General features: G+C 29.8%; 1 protein-coding gene across 2 annotated transcripts in view; it reads left to right on the top strand.

Annotated features, from left to right (window-relative positions):
- Window positions 1-3772: 3772 nt before the first annotated feature.
- LOC139511352 (ETS translocation variant 1-like) overlaps window positions 3773-19070 on the top strand; it is a 39439-nt gene continuing 24141 nt past the window's right edge. For both annotated transcript variants that reach the window (XM_071298001.1, XM_071298002.1), the window contains exons 1-5: window positions 3773-3859; window positions 9480-9595; window positions 12742-12853; window positions 13305-13352; window positions 16170-16238. In XM_071298001.1, the coding sequence (XP_071154102.1) occupies window positions 9533-9595; window positions 12742-12853; window positions 13305-13352; window positions 16170-16238 (292 nt within the window). In that variant the 5' untranslated portion in view covers window positions 3773-3859; window positions 9480-9532. The remainder of the gene's footprint in view (window positions 3860-9479; window positions 9596-12741; window positions 12854-13304; window positions 13353-16169; window positions 16239-19070) is intronic.

The following is a 19070-nucleotide window of genomic DNA, read 5'->3' as shown; positions in this document are numbered from 1 at the left end:
ACCTTCTTCACGCTTTTTCCTAATTGTCCTAAGATATTGTATGCGTTGGTTAACACTGTCCTTTCTTTCAACTAAACCTTTTCTGTTTTTATCCACTCTCTTATATCTAAAGCCTTACTCATGCAGAGTTTTCCATAACTTGTATTTTGATAAACTAATTTCATGATTTTTTTCCAAAAGTTGTTTTAATTTTTTTAATGTCACACATTGATTTTTCCTAAATAAATTATGCACAGTAGTTTTTATCAGATCTTTGTCAAACTGATCAATTTTGTCCTTTTTAGTTGACACACTTTTTGACTTCAAGATTTCTTCTGAACCAAGCATTTTTTTTATAAAGCTTTCACTAACTTTCAAACAGTGGGCAGTTCTTTTTGTGGTATTATGCCATGCATGAAATGGAGCTCCCCGCTTTGACTCGGCAAGAAAATAGTTGAACACTTTCAGAATTATATCCTTTTTTTCTTTAGAAATTTTTGGAGGCATGTTAATTCCTTTCTTTTATATTCATAAGTAAGGGAGAAAATGCATAATTTAAAAACAATATTAAAAAAGGCCTCTTTAAATAATAAAGGTATTTTGGGTTATATGTTATCTAATTTTATTTTCATTTTTGAAAGTCATAATTTAGCTGGTTTTTTTTTCAAGAAAAAGGTAAATATCAGATATATTCTGTAAATAATTATTAGTAAAACTTTTTAGAGCCTCTCCATTTTGTTACTACTGTCACCATGCTTAAAGCATGAAAAGCTTGCTTAATTTCTTTCAGAAGGTATAAATTTATAATCAAATTAAGGTTACAATAAAAGTTTAGAAAGGAAAAAAAATACAACATATGTTTATAACATTTTTTCCACTAATAACATCTTTGTAGATAAATGTAAGTTCATTTATAAAATCATAAAAAAAACTTAGATGATGGTCATTTTTCATAACATGTATAGTGCCTTTAATATTCAAATGAGTAAAGTCACATGGTACAATGAAACAGGTTTAAAGCACATGTCTTATGTTTTTGTTTTGAATGGAAGGCTGTTACACTACTCATACTTACTCCATTGAGTATTTAATATTAAAAACAATAGAAGTAACATAGAGACCTAATGAGTAACTTTTTTGATTTTTGGTTCAAAATTATGTTATTCATAGTCAGAGTTCGTATATATCATACATTAACATACATGAAGAAAAAAAATATTTATTTGTAAAAATGAACTTTTAAGATTCATTTTCTGAAGATTTATAGAAATCAAACGGACTATATCAAACTAACATCAACTCTATTGTACACATTTAATTTTCTTGTTAACTTTGAAACTAAAATCACGAAAAGAAAACAATTTTATTCGTACAAATTCCACTGTTTAAAAGTTTCAATGTAGTTATGGCTAATAAATGATTGTGTTGATGTCGAGTGCCAATGCGACTTCAGGGCGGATTAATGAAAAACTTGGGGCACCCGACAGCAAAACTAATCGTACATCAAAAGACATGATTGAAGTTTTTGTCGAGTTTAAATTCAGTTGTATATACAAACTTACAACATCACTGAAGTTACAGATAAAATTAAATGGTATTGAAATTAGCAGACGATCATTTACAAAGTAACTTTTACTTGTCTTCGTCAATGTTACGTGTGCTTAAATGAAAGTCAAATAATGACATAAGTATCAGTGCATGATGATCGTAAATTTAAAAAAATACACTCCAAATTAGAGACTTTACATGATCGGAGTGATGTTAATGTTTATTGTCAAGAATAGAATTTTTAATATATTTTTTAATGAAAGCTAAAAGTAAACTCATAAATTCATCATAGATACCAGGACTAAATTTTATATTGTTTATATATACGCCAGACGCGCGTTTCGTCTACAAAAGACTTATCAGTGACGCTTGAATCCAAAAACGTAAAAAAGCCAAATAAAGTACGAAGTTGAAGAGCATTGAGATCCAAAATTCCTAAAAGTGTTGCCAAATACGACTAAGGTAATATATACCTGAGGAAGAAAAGCCTTAGTATTTCAAAAAATTCAAAATTTTGTAAACAGTTAATTTATAAATATAACAATATCAATGATAATTGATGTCAGCACAACTGGGCTTGTGATACCCTCGGGGAAATAAATCTCCGCCAGCAGTGGCTTGAACGAATATTGATCAGCCTCGTGATATTATACCTATCTTAGCAAAGTTAATCCATTCTTTAAATGCACATTTTTTTTTTATAAATAATCAACATTTCGTAGTATTTTATAGTATGATTTGATATTTTTGTCTTGTGAAGCTCATGATTTGAAGAAAGACATAACCATGGCTTAAAAATAAAAAAACGATGAAAATACATATAACAGTCTACATAACACTCAATAAAAAAACTGAAGTCTTGTTATTACCCAACCTAAATACGGGTGATCTCACGTGCTCCGTTAGAGTAATCAGATCCTGCTTCATATTTGCTACCCATCGTATTGCCCAGTTAAAATCTTTAAGAACGTAAAACTTGAAACTTAAATCTTCAATCAAACTGAGTTGTTGTAAAATGGTATATTAATATTTATAATAAAAAGATTTAGAAATATGTAGATGATTTTCCTATTTTTTTAAATATCTTATAATTCAATTTTAAATTGTGTTGTTTTTATTGCAGCCTCAATGAATTAAGGCGTAAAATATAATTCTGACTCGTGGCAGTTTGAGTAACACTCCTCCATGGTTTTGGCAAGATTTATTTGATGCAACACACGTTCATTAAGAACATTATTATTCATATGCTTAAAAATTATACTTTTTTACATTTTTTTTCTTATTCTCTTATCAGATAATATTGTCTGTATTCATAGTAAAACGTATGATTAAAAGTAGTTTTCTGGAAGAAACCCTGTCATCTTACCTTTAAATGGTTAAGACAAATCTGTCAAACTTCTAAATATTACTATATTATCCCACTTGTCACGCTTCATTTTGTTGTTTATTGATTATCATTACAGAAAATGATGATTGTATTTGCAACTGTTGTCCGATAAAATTGAATGCATTCTCATATTGACAATAGACAATGCAAAATGTGTGCATTAATTGTGAGGTTTTAATACCTTTTTATTTATTCTCTTTTCTTTGTAGAAAAAAATATGTTTAAAAAGGTAATACGAATTTAAAACAGAGTAAAAAGACAATTGTCTGTTAGTATTATAATTCATATAATTCGGCAAAAAAGGCGTAAAACGCATTTAAAAAGGGAGGAATAGTTAAAATTTTACATTTTATTTATCTATTCAGATATTTTGAAACGTGACAATTACACTCTAATAATGTTAAAAAATAAAGTTAAATAAATATAAAAACGAACAAAATCAAAATGACAGGCTATTCTGTTTAAGTAAAATAAAAACAAAAGCTTCGATTCAACTGAAAAAGAGAAATGCAGTTATAATGGGACACTGCTTCACAGTAATGGTATGAAGAGATTTGATAACATTTGATAACATTTGCAAAATATCAGAAGTTATTTATACGTTTTAAAATTAAGATCAAAATTCAAGAAACTGCTACCTTGCTTCAACTGAAGCATGTAGATCATATCTGTTCTAAACCGTAATGTTTAATTAGTGATTTAAGCATATTTTTCTTCAATACCAGATTTTCTTGCCAGAGATTTGTCGTCTGGATCTTCCCCACGTGCATAGATGTAAACAGCCAATCAAAAAGAAGCTCTTCTAAGATGGAGATGTAAGGCCCTTGTTTTTCAAAGTTTGAATCAGTTATTGATAAGTTGACGTATTTCATTACTAGAAGATTATACTGCAGATATCCTGAGGATTATTAATCGGACACAATTACCTAATAAACAGATTCTAAGGTAAGAAACATTTTCAGAAATTATCTTATTGATATAATAATTAGAATAATGATTTTTTTCTTTATTCTCAATGTATAATTTTTATCATTATTATAATTATTATTATCTTTTTTATTATTATTATTATAATTATTGTCATTATTATTATAACTACTATTTTTTTTACTTTTTATAACAGCTTGATGGTTACTACTTGTTTATTTCACATTAGTAAATTAGTAAATTTCACACGTAAAATATCTTTTTTACTTTTTTTTAATGTATATTTGAGGTAAATCTTTTATTTTATTTTAAATAAATCTGTATTTTTAATTCTGATTTTCTAAACATTAGAAATACATATTTTATGTTGCCACAATTGTTTATGTGACTGGTATATATTGTACAGGTAATTAATGATAAAAAACAAAATTATAAGTGTATTCAGAAGATGAAATAGTAGAGTATTACATGGTTCTATTTTAAAATAATCAAAAATGTGTGAAATAAACTGAAACATATCCTTCAATGTGAATTTACTGATTGCTAGTACCTTGCTGAGTAGGATATAATTCAATGTCATTAACATTCATCACAATCATTATGAAAATAGGATTTCATTATTCTTCACATCTATGATCTTTCCTATTTATAAAATTTCTCCGGCAATATTTAACTATACACAAAATCATTTTCCATTATAGAATGTTCAATATAACTCAAAATAAATATTCAAATTAAATATTCAGTAAATGTTAAGAATAATTGTAAAATATGTTTTTAATGTTATAAACTGTTTTCTAGCTGAAATAATATTTATAATTAAAAGAAAGGGAAAATGAAAACAGTAAACTTATTAATGAATCGGCATACTTTGTGAAAGTGACATTGTGTACAAATATTTAATAGTTAAAAAAAACCAGATACATTCTTAAGTTGTGAATACACCATATCAATTTGTTAATTATCCATCAATTGTTAAAGTAAAGGTATGATGCTGATTTTTATGCACATAACACGTGTTTGTTGGAATAATTTTCACCAGGTTCGCGCAAGACCATTATGTTTTAAGTTTCTAAATATCTCATTCAACGAAGAAGATTGTAATCTGGTTTCTTCTGTTTCACATTGTGTCCTTCATTTCTTTCCCTGTTTTAGATTCATTTATTTTATGTGTTATGCATATGAACAAAAACCTTTTCTACCGTTTTAAGTTATAAAAAGAATATACTAATGCATTGAACGGTTTCTTGCTTATTCTGTCAAAAGTGATTTAGGAAAGGCAATAACATTTTGAACATAAACGAACATGTCCATGAGAACAATAACTGCAACATATTTTTACAAATCAAAATCGTCAACTTCAACTTGACACTTTATCTTAACATACTCAAGGTAAACTATGATTGTGTGCGTGTATCGGTAGTATATCCTTGACTTTCAAATGTTTGGGGGTAAGCATTGCTAATGAAAATATTATTTTCATTGTACATATTTCGCGGTATGCCGAAAACCATGTCTTGACAATTGAATGTGTTTGCATAGTTAAAATGTTAAACCATCGAATTGCCATTTGTCTTATTAGTTGTTAGGTGTTTGTTTTTCATTTTTCATTTTTTTTTTCATCTTTATTTTTTGGTTTTTATTTTATCTTAATTTTACCTAAATATATATCTAAAATCATGATTGATTAAAGTGCATTCAGCAGATGAAATAAAATTCATTAATATCATAACCACCAAACAATCTGAGGTAAGGTGCTTCTTCTACTTCAGTGTGATATTATATTAATTTTGACACCACACAAAATAATGAAAATGGGACATTACATTGGTTTACTAGATATCCTGCTTATTTGTGATTTGATACAACCGAATAAACATCATAAAACAATCGTGGTTTACATACGAAAATCCTTAATCCTTAACAAACCAGTTTAGACATAAAAAAAACCCAAACTGCGATAAAACCATCGTAGATTAAAAAACATTCACCCGAGGTATAATACACCAAACGGTTTCATCACAAAGTATAATCATTTATCTCTAGAGTGGTAGGATTCAAGTCTGATCCAGGAACAAATGACTCCAAACAATGGGACAAACATTAACTGGAGGAAGAAAAAATATCGCTTCAAATAAAACAAGCAATGAGAGGCATCGTTCGGGAGGAAAAAATCGTATCTGCAGAAAAGTCAGAAACATAAAATCCAACTTAAACAGACTGTTTGTCATAAATGAAATCATCATTTTAAGAACCAATACAGAAGTCAAGCATTCCATTTAGAAAAACAAGCATGAAAACAAAATATGACGATAACAAGCGAAACAAGTCTCTATTTTTGGAGTACTAATCTCAGGGTAAACTTGTGATTTAAACATCCGTGAGCTTTACTCTTGGCAAGTTTTTATTCGGTATTTTATTTGGATAAGACATATTGAGAAAACGATAAATAAAAAAGTCCTTAATGAAATCGCAAAATCAAAAGCTCAAACACATCAAACGAATGGATAGCAACTGTCATATTCCTGACTTGGTATAGACATTTTCTTATGTAGAATATGGTGGATTGAACCGGGTTCATAGTTTTTAAAAAGACGGTTTTTTTTTGTTAAGTTTGTGTGTATTTTCCTTCAAAAAGAGTTTGTTTAAAGTATTTTCTCCACGATTTTCTTTGTTTACAAATAATACTGATATTATTGTTGTAGACATTATTCACTAAATTACAAACCAAATGATACTGATATTATTGGTAAAGACATTATTCACCAGAAACAAAATGATATGTTATTATCCCAACTAGAAGGAAGACCAATTTTCCTGGATTTATTTCACTTAATAAACCGACTGTGAATATGCTGTGAATTTGCCAATGAACGCTCAATTTAGGGTATTGGAAGTCAATTATTACAACACCAAAATACTCCCAAACCTATTCATTACTGCCAATAATCAGATACGTCAGATGAAAGTCATTTTGATTGCTTCAAACATGTTGCGAGAACTTCTAAATGAAAAATGTTTTACATTTCAATATAAAAAATTGTAATAGTTCTCTTACTTTCCTATCCAACTCAATTGGTAAATTAACACAAGAAATATCGGAACGAAAGATACAATTGTTCAAAAGTTGGGCTGTTTTAGCTAACTTGAAACATAAAGGAAATATATTATAAATTCGGAATTCTGAGTTCAAATGTAAAAATGAAGTTATGCATTTTACCTAGTTTATTAAACAACGGATTTGCATATTGGATAGAAACATTGTCACAATTATGCGGAATAAAGTAAACCACACCATGGAAGTATTATATTGAATTTAAATATAATTTCCATGACCACACATCTATATATATCATTTTATTGAAAACGAGTTTTACTAGTATCGTTTTGATTTTTTTCTTTTGCGTATATGCTTTAATGGTACATTTCGAATTTTTAATGCTGACTAAGATTTCATTATCTGAAACTTACTGTTATATTTTAAATTGTTTATTCACAAAACAATCCAGCTATTCAGAGCCAACAAATTGTGGTACAAGTATTTTTGTATTTAAAATGTATGTTATTTACTCTGATTTTTGTAGTACAATTAAAGTTACAAACTCCTCTTGTCAATATTGCTCCAGAACTTCTTTGGAAAGCATTGCTTTACTATGTCTTAATGTGTTTTTATCAGTGATTCCAATAATACTTTGGAGGTCCTGGGATATAACAAAATGTTGTATTCATTTAAGGTGTACAAGCAGTCAACGGACTTTAAATCATATTTTAAATTAAGCAACATGGTGTCTGTACAATTTAGTACCATTTAGTGCAAATTGAACAGTAATACTTTGTTTCATCTTTTGTCAGGAAATTGTTCATAAAAATATGACATTATTTGATTTTCATTAACCGTCCTGTCCCTTCAATTAAAACGCGACACAATTGTTATAAAAGGACGACAGCACAGGGCTGTAATAGACGTTTGAATAATTCATTGAAAATACATGTTAGTAGTCGGTTAGAAATCTGAGAAATAATGGCTTTTGGCAAATTTGTCGGTGATATCAATTTACAATATCGATATAAAATAAGACATAATTTTGATGACGAGTAGAATAGAGTTTGTTCGATAAAATGTGGAACTGCAAGAACGCGTCATACAGGGTCATTTTAAACAATGGATTAATTAATAACGGAAGAAAAGAGGATTATTTGGTTTTTTTTTGTAAAAAAATATATCTTCATAGACTATCATCTGTGCTAACTTTCATTGTAAGGTATTTTGACCGATAGGCATAGTAGATCTCAAAACGAAATATATTTATTTCAACCAACAGATCAATGTAAACTGGTTTTAGAAATTGACATGTTATCTTTGAAATAATTCTCAAAACATTTTAACATTGACAGGTTTATTTTGAATTGTCTATTAATCTGTCTGTTTCAGTTACAATTTTAAATTGTGAAATTGATAGCTGGCAGCATTATTTATCTTCTCTTTTTTTTTTTTACCGAATAGTTGAATGAATAACTCATATTCAGGAGAAAATAAGGAGGGGAAAGTCTATCAATTACTCAAACTTTGCGGTAAAGATACAAAATTTTGGAGAACATTTTTGGTCAGCGATAGGACCATCTTTATTGTGTTGTAAAGTCGGCTCAACCTCTTCAATCAATTAGCATAATACAGAAAGAAAAAATTAACGTGTCTTCTCAAACAATGTTTACTATCTCTGACATTTATCCCTTTAAATTTTGTATAAAATATAAAATATAAAGATTTTAGATTCTTGGCGATTGGTATTTTCAAACCAGATTGTTATGCCTTATATTATTAGGTATTTACAAAAATGAAATTCTGAGGTCCAAACGTTTTGAATTTTAAAATGACAGTTTTGACCAACAAGAACTACGGAGATCATAATCACGCGCCATTAATAAAACTGTTGGAATAGACTTCTGCAAACGAAATGGAATAAAATGGAAATATTTCCTAAAACACGTACAGATTCTCATTAACTCTAAAGTCATAAGACCCGCATAACCCTAACAGTGATCCAGACTGGCTTCTTTGAAATTGATTATGAAAAGTTAACCGAATATAGAGTAATTATTGTTTAACATTTGGATCTATTGATGAAGTCTCGTGCAATTTGGCGGGAACCCCATACCGCGAAACAGATTACAGTGTCAGCTGCAGTGCTACTATTAAAACATACAAGATGGTTTAGCTTTATGGTTAATCACGGAAATATTTTGTCACTACACGAGGAATTTGTCGTTCACTTTTTCTGAGAACTCACGTGAAAAGTCAATTTGTTTTTGTATTTCAACAAGTTACAAACTTTTAATCGTAAAATGACTAAAACAAAATAAACAAATAAGCCATCTATCCCAAGTTAAGAATGGTCCATTCTAAAATGTTCGTTGCATTTTATTTACTGCCTGCATGTGTCATCCCGGATAACTTAAACCCTTTTTTCTTCCTTGGGTAACTCAAATTTCACAATTATAACATTTTTGAACAACCGTTTTTTTTAATTTATGAAGTGATACCAAAATTGATGAATATGTCATGTGACAAAAACAAGCACTGTGCATTCGTCTGAGATTTAAGGATTAACTTGTTTTCTATTTTCCTTCATTCATTTAGATTTGACACGAAGACGAATTTGCCAATGTGTCTTCAAAGTTCATCGACGGGCCATGAGTAGTGATACTGGCACACAACAAGATCAAGAAGTTCCTTATCTAGACAATAATAAAGTGGTGAGTCGATTTTTGTAAACTTCAGACAACAACTGAGATTTAAGTCTCAAGGTGTACTCGCAGATACAAGGTAACAACTAACCGGTAAGTTTCCAGGTGCACACATGAGAACGGGTTGAGAACGAAGCACCAACCACCGGGCAAGTATCCAGTTGTACGGCTATAAGGCAACAACCAAGTTGAAAGACTTTATGTTTACACATGAGTATAAGTCAAGAAACAATTGACAAGTCTTCAGGTGAACACACAGGTACAAGACAAAACATATAGGAGGAACGTCTCTATGTGTACATTTAGGAACAGTTTTATTATCCAGGTGCACATACAAGCATAAGGTACCATCCAATGGGTAAGTCTCCATGTGCACATACAGGCATAAGGTACCATCCAATGGGTAAGTCTCCAGGTGCACATACAGGCATAAGGTACCATCCAATGGGTAAGTCTCCAGGTGCACATACAGGCATAAGGTACCATCCAATGGGTAAGTCTCCAGGTGCACATACAGACATAAGGTACCATCCAATGGGTAAGTCTCCAGGTGCACATACAGGCATAAGGTACCATCCAATGGGTAAGTCTCCAGGTGCACATACAGGCATAAGGTACCATCCAATGGGTAAGTCTCCAGGTGCACATACAGGCATAAGGTACCATCCAATGGGTAAGTTTCCAGGTGCACATACAGGCATAAGGTACCATCCAATGGGTAAGTCTCCAGGTGAAGATATAGGTACAGAGTAGTTCTCATGGTTTATATGTGGGCATAAATCATGCAGCAACCCATAGGTAAGTCTCCTAATATATACATATTGGTAAATGGTAAGTACCTGATGTATTTACGGGCACAGAGCACTAACGAAGGGTAAGATTATTCTAATCTACGTGATGTTAGACAGTCATTACAAAACGGTAAGTCCTTTTTTATTGGAATGATTATTTGTTTTATTAAGGAGTAGAACTTCTCTGGACTTAAGCAATGCAAAATAACTAATATCGCAGTTGACTATTCTTGAATTATTTTTAGATTCGTAGAGAAAATTTCAAACAATGTAACTGTAATGTAAAGATACCATATGTTTATTTTTTCAGTATTTTGTTGTTTATTAGAATAGGTGTGTTACGATACAGGTCGAACCAAGGATGTAAAAGTTACTAAATAATCCTTTACCAATGTGATAGCATAAAGCATTTGCAATTTTCCGATTATTGATTCGATACAATATCTTTATTCAGTGCTATTATCGGTCGTGTGTGTAATAGTTTTTGCATTACAGGGGGTCCCTGCACGTGCATAAATGTTATTTCAGAATGGTTCTTTATATGGTTCAAGAGTGTTAGTTTAGCAAGTATAAAAAATCAATAATACAATTGTGCAAACGGGAAGGTAAAAAAATAATTAACCACAGTTTTTATCTAATTGTCGTGTTGGAAGGCATTTTTTTACAATGATACTTTTTGAATTGGTAAAAATGTTATTGTCTATTAGTCGATAAGAAGCTTTAGTGCAAACTAGGTACCATGTAAAATGAATTTTATTTATGATATCTGTAATTGAAAGTCACCGTGATGGTCAGGTGCGGATCCAGGTTTTAATAAAAGGGGCTGGCAATCCTTTGTTTAGGTTGATACTTGTAAAAGTCTATACATTAATATTATACGAAGATCCATAAGACACGACCGGGCCCCCTGTCTCCACCATAATCTGTCTCTAATTGTGATAAGAATATATTCAGCTATGACACAAATTGATATTCATAAAAAAAATAAGGGCGATTGTCCCGCATATAACTTTTACTGTTTTGAAAGTAGGAAAAAAGGTAAGAAAAGACGTAGGTAATTTCCAATTAGACAACCGACCATTCTAAACAGGTGTTTGTTGCCTTCAAGAGGCCAGGTGCCGTTATATTGTTATTGCAATAGTTCTCTCTTATGCTGCATTAAAAGTTTGCATATCTTTCAGAAAAAAACATTAGTTCTAAAAAAAGTTTCAAAGTATCTACCTACTCTTTTCCAGACATAGGTTTCTGAATTTTGTGGAATTTTTATATAATTAGTATTGAAGTAAATACTGAAATAAGAATCAAGGCACATTGATATATTGTCACCGCAAAGATATATGAAATACGGATGTTGTGTTATTTTGTAATCGATTGCCAAATAAAGTTTTTGGTGAAGTTTTATTGTATTCTATGTTAATTCGGCAAAAATATTCCTAAACTATGCCTTTTAATTTTTGTTTTGATTAAAATATTGTCAATATATTATTCTTCACTATCCGGCTACGGCAACTCCTCCTTAATCACTGCCGACAAGCTCCCTATTTTTATTGATTCCATTACAGAATGAAATTTAAAAAATGTGGGTCTTGTTCATTACAGGGGGTTCTATGCACGTGCATAGATGTCATTTCAGACAGTTCTCTCCCTGTTTGCACGGATTGGGTGTGGTTTGACAAATGGGATTTCCTATTGTAATCATGTATTCTGTCATATCAAGGACAACGTAGAAAACAGAATATGAGTTGATGAGCTCTGTATATAATCTTTTATTTTTATTTATTTTTCTCGAAAGACAAATATAATTTTACACTAGTATCATTTCCTGATAGTTTTTATATCTTCTCAATACGCATGACTCTGGAGAAAACCTTCTAAATCTTCAAAATTTGTGACGTGTGTTATGTCGCATTTTTATTTGAGCGTCACTTATGAGTCTTTAGTAAAAGAAACGCGCGTATTACTAGGTGTACAAATTTACAAGACTGGTACATTTTATGAGTTTATTTGTACAACCACTTGGATGATGCCACTGCTTGTGGATGTTTCATCACCGAGGGTATCCCCAACCCAATACTCAGCACTTTTGTGTTGACATGAGATATCATTAGTAAGGACATATCTGAATTGTTCTGAAAACTAAGAATGTTTACTCCCAATAATAGATTTCTTAATCAGTATATGTCAAAACCTTTTGTAATTTTGGGGTCCTCTATACTGTTCAACTACGTCACTGGTGAGTCTTTAGTAGTCGAACCATGCACAAATTATAAGCCTGATATATTTGAGGAGTTTATTTTAACTATATATTATTTTATTGAAATTAGAACATGTGGTACCATATTATGATTTTGGTTTTTACCTTAGATTGATAAGAAAGATCGTAGTCCAGAATCAACAGAAGGCAAATTAGCAGACCGTAGTATTGATAATAGAAAAAGAAGGAATCGGGGATCAGAACTACTTCAAGTTTCAGACGGTAAATACTTATGTTTGTTAATAAAGTTAAACTCACTTCTCATAACGAATCAAAAGCATTGCCGGTATATATAAAATTTCAGGCACAGTTGTTAAATTTTTGGGCTACCCTTGTGTTTTAAGGTTAATGTGGTATAAAAGTCAATGTAAGAGAAAGAGCGAAGCATGCAATAGTGATGGTAAAAATGAAAAATATCTGTAACTACAGTAGATCTTCATCTTCGATGGGAGTAAATCTTTGAGAAACTTTTTAATATGATTTTGATTCTGGTACATTGCCTGAAATATGGCTCATGGGAAATATTCCCTTTCTCTGATTGCAATAACGTAACAATGACACGCGTTTTTACTAATAACGTATGGTGATAGTAAATGATTCTAAATTTAACTCATTCCTCTTTTAATGTTTTGAGTCGATTAAATATAACTCTGGTACATTTCTTACTTTTCAGAGCTTTTCCAAGACCTAAGCCAGATGCAAGAGACGTGGTTAACAGAAGGTATGTCTCTACTTTAATTCATTTTTGGCAATGCATGGACTACTGGTTATGTTTTTTTTCCGAAGCCATATTACTGTATATGGCCTTTCAAGATACAAAGATACAAATATGTATGGTAATCAAATCAGCCAGAGATTAGTAGCAATTGAAGTGACTCGAATACAATACAGTACATAGCAACTGAGGTGCACCTGAATTATATGTATTTTATCTGTCATTTTTCATTTTTGCCATGATAATGTGGTATGGTAACGATTGCTAATTTGTAATTTGTTGCTGATTTGAAATTAAGATGTCCAAGCAGATAATGAAAATCTTTTTAAACATTTCTGTATGATCGAAATCAGACGGTATAGCTCTGCCGGACTAGCCAGTCATGAGTTTGGTTCGTCGTTTCTAACATACACTTTAAACAAAAAAGAACATTTAAAAGCAACACAGTAAAATGGCAAAATCCAATTTCATATGTTTGATAAAATACGAAATCTTGAAGCAATTAACTTTCAAAAGCAATGCCGTTAATTTTCCTAAAGCGTAAGTTAGTTTAGAAAGTCCCTGGATTGAGACAGTACCATGATGTCTCGTTTTGGAGGAAAATTTGTGTTTTCAGTTAGTGGAGCTTTTATTTATTTATTTATTTATTTATTTATTTATTTAAGAAGCTTTGCTTAAATAGTCAGCGAGATTTTACTCTAACAAAAAATTGGCGTTCTATTTTATTTGTAATTTCAACGTAAGTTGGCGTATTATTTTCCGGATAAATGTCCGGTCTTGGTCAAAATTAGAAATACTGGAAAACACCAATTTTATTTTTAGCGCCAAATCTCTGCGAAGACGTGTCAAAGAGGCTAGTCTGTTTCCCGGCCGTTATTGAAATTCTTGACAATATTAATATTTGTATATTCCAAAGACATACTGGGTATATTACGGAGGGGATCAACCTACACAGAGGCACACTTGACAATGAAAAAAAACTTGACGTAATGACGAAAGTGTGACATTCATGTTTTCCCTTGAATCTACTAGCACCAATATTGTCCCATTGAAATAATATGACCAAAATAAGAGCCAGAAAAGGAAATTTTGTCTAGATAAAGTTAATTATTAGACTATATTTAAAAGGAAAATTCAACTGGTAGATTAAAAACAGCAACCTGTGACATAAATACGTGCAAAAATACAAAAATGTAATGTTCAGCAAAAAAAAAAAAGAAGAAAAAAAAAAAGACACAAATGTGTAATTCATGGAAAATTGATCAATACCAAGACTAGAAATCACAATTGAAATAACAATAGTCCAGTTCTGTATATAAACAGCTACTCAATATTCAAATGTCTGGTCAATTTTTATAGTGTATGATGTAGCATATTTCAAAAGGATAAAGATTAAAGAAATAAAGAACAAATATATAATGTATATATTTACAACTTTCACTTTTTGAACTAAGTTTTTAAAAAAGATTGTGTTAATTTTCTACACCTTGACATGGAGACAATTTTCTGTAAGAAGAAAAGTTGAATAAAAGAAGCGTATAAGACTTCCCTTGCAGTAGAGAAATTTGTCTCGTGTGGTTTAATCCTTTTTCTTATGACTAGTTGAATTTAAATAGAAAAGTTTGCGTATAGATTTGACTTGGGATTACTGCTATCCTTTGAATTGGTTTTTATCATTGAAAGTTTAACAAGAGATTAGTAGTACAGATCTTTTTCAAAAGAAGAGGTGGTACACATGTTATGTTTATCTGTATGATTACCTCTGACTCGTGTCATCATAGCCTGACTCGGTCTGTAGACATACAAAAAATTACATGTACAAAAGCTTATGATGTTGCATACAATTTCTTAATGTTGTAGAATAAAAGATATGTAGATTTGTTTGGAATGTTATATATATTTATCTAGGGTGCACTAGTTAAAGGACATTTTATTGTTGAAGTAAAGTTTGGGATCTATAGTATAGCAATGGGTTGGTCTGTCTGTTGTATGTCTATATGGCCCAATTCCTTTGTTATTTGCCTTAATCACTTTAAACATTGTGAACAATTGATTGTGATATATGTTAACATCCCCATAGACAGCATTATTCTTTATCACTTTTAAGTATTTTGAATCTTTTAAATTTCATTATGTCATCATATTTTAAAACTCATTAGATCTTCATTAAATCCAGAAACATGTTTTAATTTTTTTGTTTTAAATATTGAAAATTTTAATAGGAGTAATTATCTCATGAATTTTTAATTTTATAATTAAATGTAGGATTCAGGCAATTGCATTTATATGTCTTTCTATCATAAATAAACCCAATTATTTCTTAATTCACATAGCTTGTTAATTGACACAGATTTTAACCATCTTAAAGAAAACAAAAACTCAAAAAAGTTTTGTTCAGTAGACAACTTGGTCGAAGCAAAGTCATAGAATATAATTTTTAAATGTTTAAAACAACTTTATATCTTGAATATTTTATGTATTTAAAAAAAAACAAAAAAACAATTCTATAAAAAAAAAATTGAGAATAACATATTGTGGATTCATTTATTATGTTGCATCATGATTGAGAACAAATAATGTTTTTGTGGATATTTGATTTCATTGTATTGTCAAATCCTACATACAATCTTTCTATTGAAAATGAGTACAACATAAAATAAAAGTCAACATTGAACATTTAAATTCACAGTAAACATGTATACCTACCTACAAATCACATAAAAATGGATATAACACAAATACATTTAGTTTTAAAATACATATATATATATTATAAATAAAAAAAATATGTTTGAATAACCATCTTTATTTGTATATTTTTAGCGAGTCAGACAGAGGAGAGGGAACAGTATGTTCCGGGATGCAATACTGGAATCAAGGGAAATAACTATGGTAAGTCAATCATACCATCTAACATGCTGAATATCTCTATTTAAACTATAGAAGAGACAGTAGTCCAGGAGGATCCAGGGGAGGGAGGATTTGAACCTCCCTTTTTTTTTTGACAATCAAGTGCATTTGAATGGGGACATATCATTTGCAATCATAACATATTTCTTTTTGTATATTGAAGCTGGACATGTGTATAATAATGCATTTGCAAGAAATTTATCATGAAAAGTTTAACTGATAAAAATGAAAAATTGGACCAGGTAACCAATCTAAGACTTCCCTGTTCCAATAAAGGTATTTTTCACTGATAAAAATGAAGTGGTGGTAACATCTTCAATAATACAGTGATATAGGGAGATAATTTACCAATGTGTTTGAAGTATGACATTAGGCCTGTTATCAAGAGTGTATAATTGAACAGATTTACACCAAGATTTAACACTCCACCCAGTCAATTATGTTATATAGATCTATTAACACGGATTAACTTGTCACATTCATTGTGAAATACATTTAAATCTACCCAAACTCAACTAATAGTATTGGTTTTATCACAAATTTGTTGGAAGTTGTGGTATCTTAATTGACTTATATAATCTTTAGAGATTAAATTTTAGATATTTTCCTGCAAAAATTATGGAAACTTTAAAGGGAAAATTTGACTTTTGATTTTATAAGTGTATATTTTGTGTAAACTATAAATAGGGACTAATGGAACAGTATGGTTAATTGTTGATTCTGTTGACCATGATGAATTGCATAAATTACAGTATTATAAGTTTTGAAATGATTTTATTTTCCCTTTCAAACTTTAAAAAAAATAAAGTTTGATGCTTGCAGAGAAAATTATTCAAATTTGTTTCACTATATATTATTTCATGTCCAGATAAATGTATGCACACTACAACAATATTTTGGAATAAAGAAGTTAGGTGTCGATCTGTGTTCTTGTTTTTATGAGGGTGTGAAATTTTTAAAGAAATATTGGCGGTAAAAAGATGTTTGGATTTTTCAAATTAAATGTATTGGAAGATTTGAAAGTTTATCTGTATGAAAAATGTATTGGATATAAAAAAAATTTCATAATATTTTTATCCATAATTGTTTCAAAGATGTAAGTTTAAGAAATATAGGGTTACTTTGTAAAAAATAAAATGCATAGCTTAAGGGAAAAATCAAAATGGATAACAGAATATTAAACTGGTTTCTCTTTTTTTGTCCCCCCTTCAGCTTTATATCCAATTAATTGGCTAAATAATTTTAAATAGTGAATTATTTCTAAAACCTTTAAACACAGGTTAATTTGGACATTTTTTGTTATCACTCTAAGAGTTGTATACCCATTGTTAGGGGTAAAAGTATCCAATTTGAGATTTTCTTTTACGATGTTTTTTAAAACTTCTTAAAATAATCATTGTCACATCATTTGAATTTTTTATCATTGAGCTCCTACCTGAATTGAGGATATGTCAGAAGTTATGACATTCACTGCTATTAAAATTTGAAATAGGTTAAATAAGAGTGTCACTTAAGTCATTCCTTTAAGTTAGAAGGTTATATGTTTAGCTGAATTTAGTCATCTGTTTGGAGCAGGGCATTTGTTGCAATGGTGTGGGATTCATTATTTTATTGACAATTGAAAATGAAATAATAATCATTTTATCCTTTTATTAAACTTTGTAAACAGTTAAAAATCAGTGGGATTTTATAATGATTTCTTAAAAAGGATGTGCCCACTTTTGATGTCTTAAGTTTTAATCTTATTCAATAGCACCGAGAAATGCCTGAAATCAAGCAAAATATGGACTCAATATTCTTTATTGTATAAATACATTTTTTCATTACGGTTGGTTCCTAGGAATTACCCATAAGAAGATTTTATTTCTATATTACTTACATTGTGTATATATATGTTACAAGACAATGCCATAGGAATGGACTGAATTGGATGACAGTTGACACCTAGACTACTTGGAAATGCAGATAGGTGTCGCCACAAACTATACCGATAATTAGTTTGTAATATCTAAGATGTGAAAAGGTTCCTATCTAAGTCAACAAATTCACATTAGTTGATACAATTAATATCACTGGGTGGAAAAAGTTTACAATAGTTCATATAAAGTTACAACTTACTATTTGAAGATAGAAAAAATATTTATTTAAGTGATATTGCATCTTTATCTAGTAACTGTCCATTAAGAATTTATCCAACTGTTTGACCTTCTCTATAGCTTATTATAGAATTTAGAGTTTTCTTCAGAGCAATTTCATTTTTCCCTGTGTAAATGTTTTTTTTCTCCTAAATATGAATCTTTATTGTCAAAGATTATTATAAGGAAAGGCAGTTGAGGTTTTAGAAAGACCCTTATTTTTTGCAAATTATTGTTAAACTCCTCTGAACGTAAGATGATCCAGATAATTAAAAATTCAGCTGAGAATATTTTTTATATCTTTTTTTAAGATCCCTCACTGACACAGGACACAGGAAGAAATAAATGCAAACATTTTAAATAGCCTTTTAAATGCCTGCTAATTGTTACAGTTCTTAATTAAAAAATGCAATACTTATATATATAGAGTCTATTTCATTCAATATTTCATAATTTGGTACTATCAATAGTACCTGTTTAGTGAGTACTTGTAATGTATGGCTTATTCATTATTAAATATAATTTTAATAAGGTAAGAACTTTAAGCAGACATTAGGATTTATCACAGTTAGAAATTAAGAATTGTAAATTTTCAGTTAGCGTATTGAAAAGAACATGAATTCTAACTACCACATATTTAATAACAATGTTAGATTGCAAGTTTTTTTTTCTTTTCTAA

The sequence above is a fragment of the Mytilus edulis genome, chromosome 2 (assembly GCF_963676685.1).
Source record: "Mytilus edulis chromosome 2, xbMytEdul2.2, whole genome shotgun sequence".
Taxonomy (NCBI): domain Eukaryota; kingdom Metazoa; phylum Mollusca; class Bivalvia; order Mytilida; family Mytilidae; genus Mytilus; species Mytilus edulis.
The sequence above is the reverse complement of the archived record's forward strand: the minus strand, read 5'-3'. Positions and strand labels throughout refer to the sequence as shown.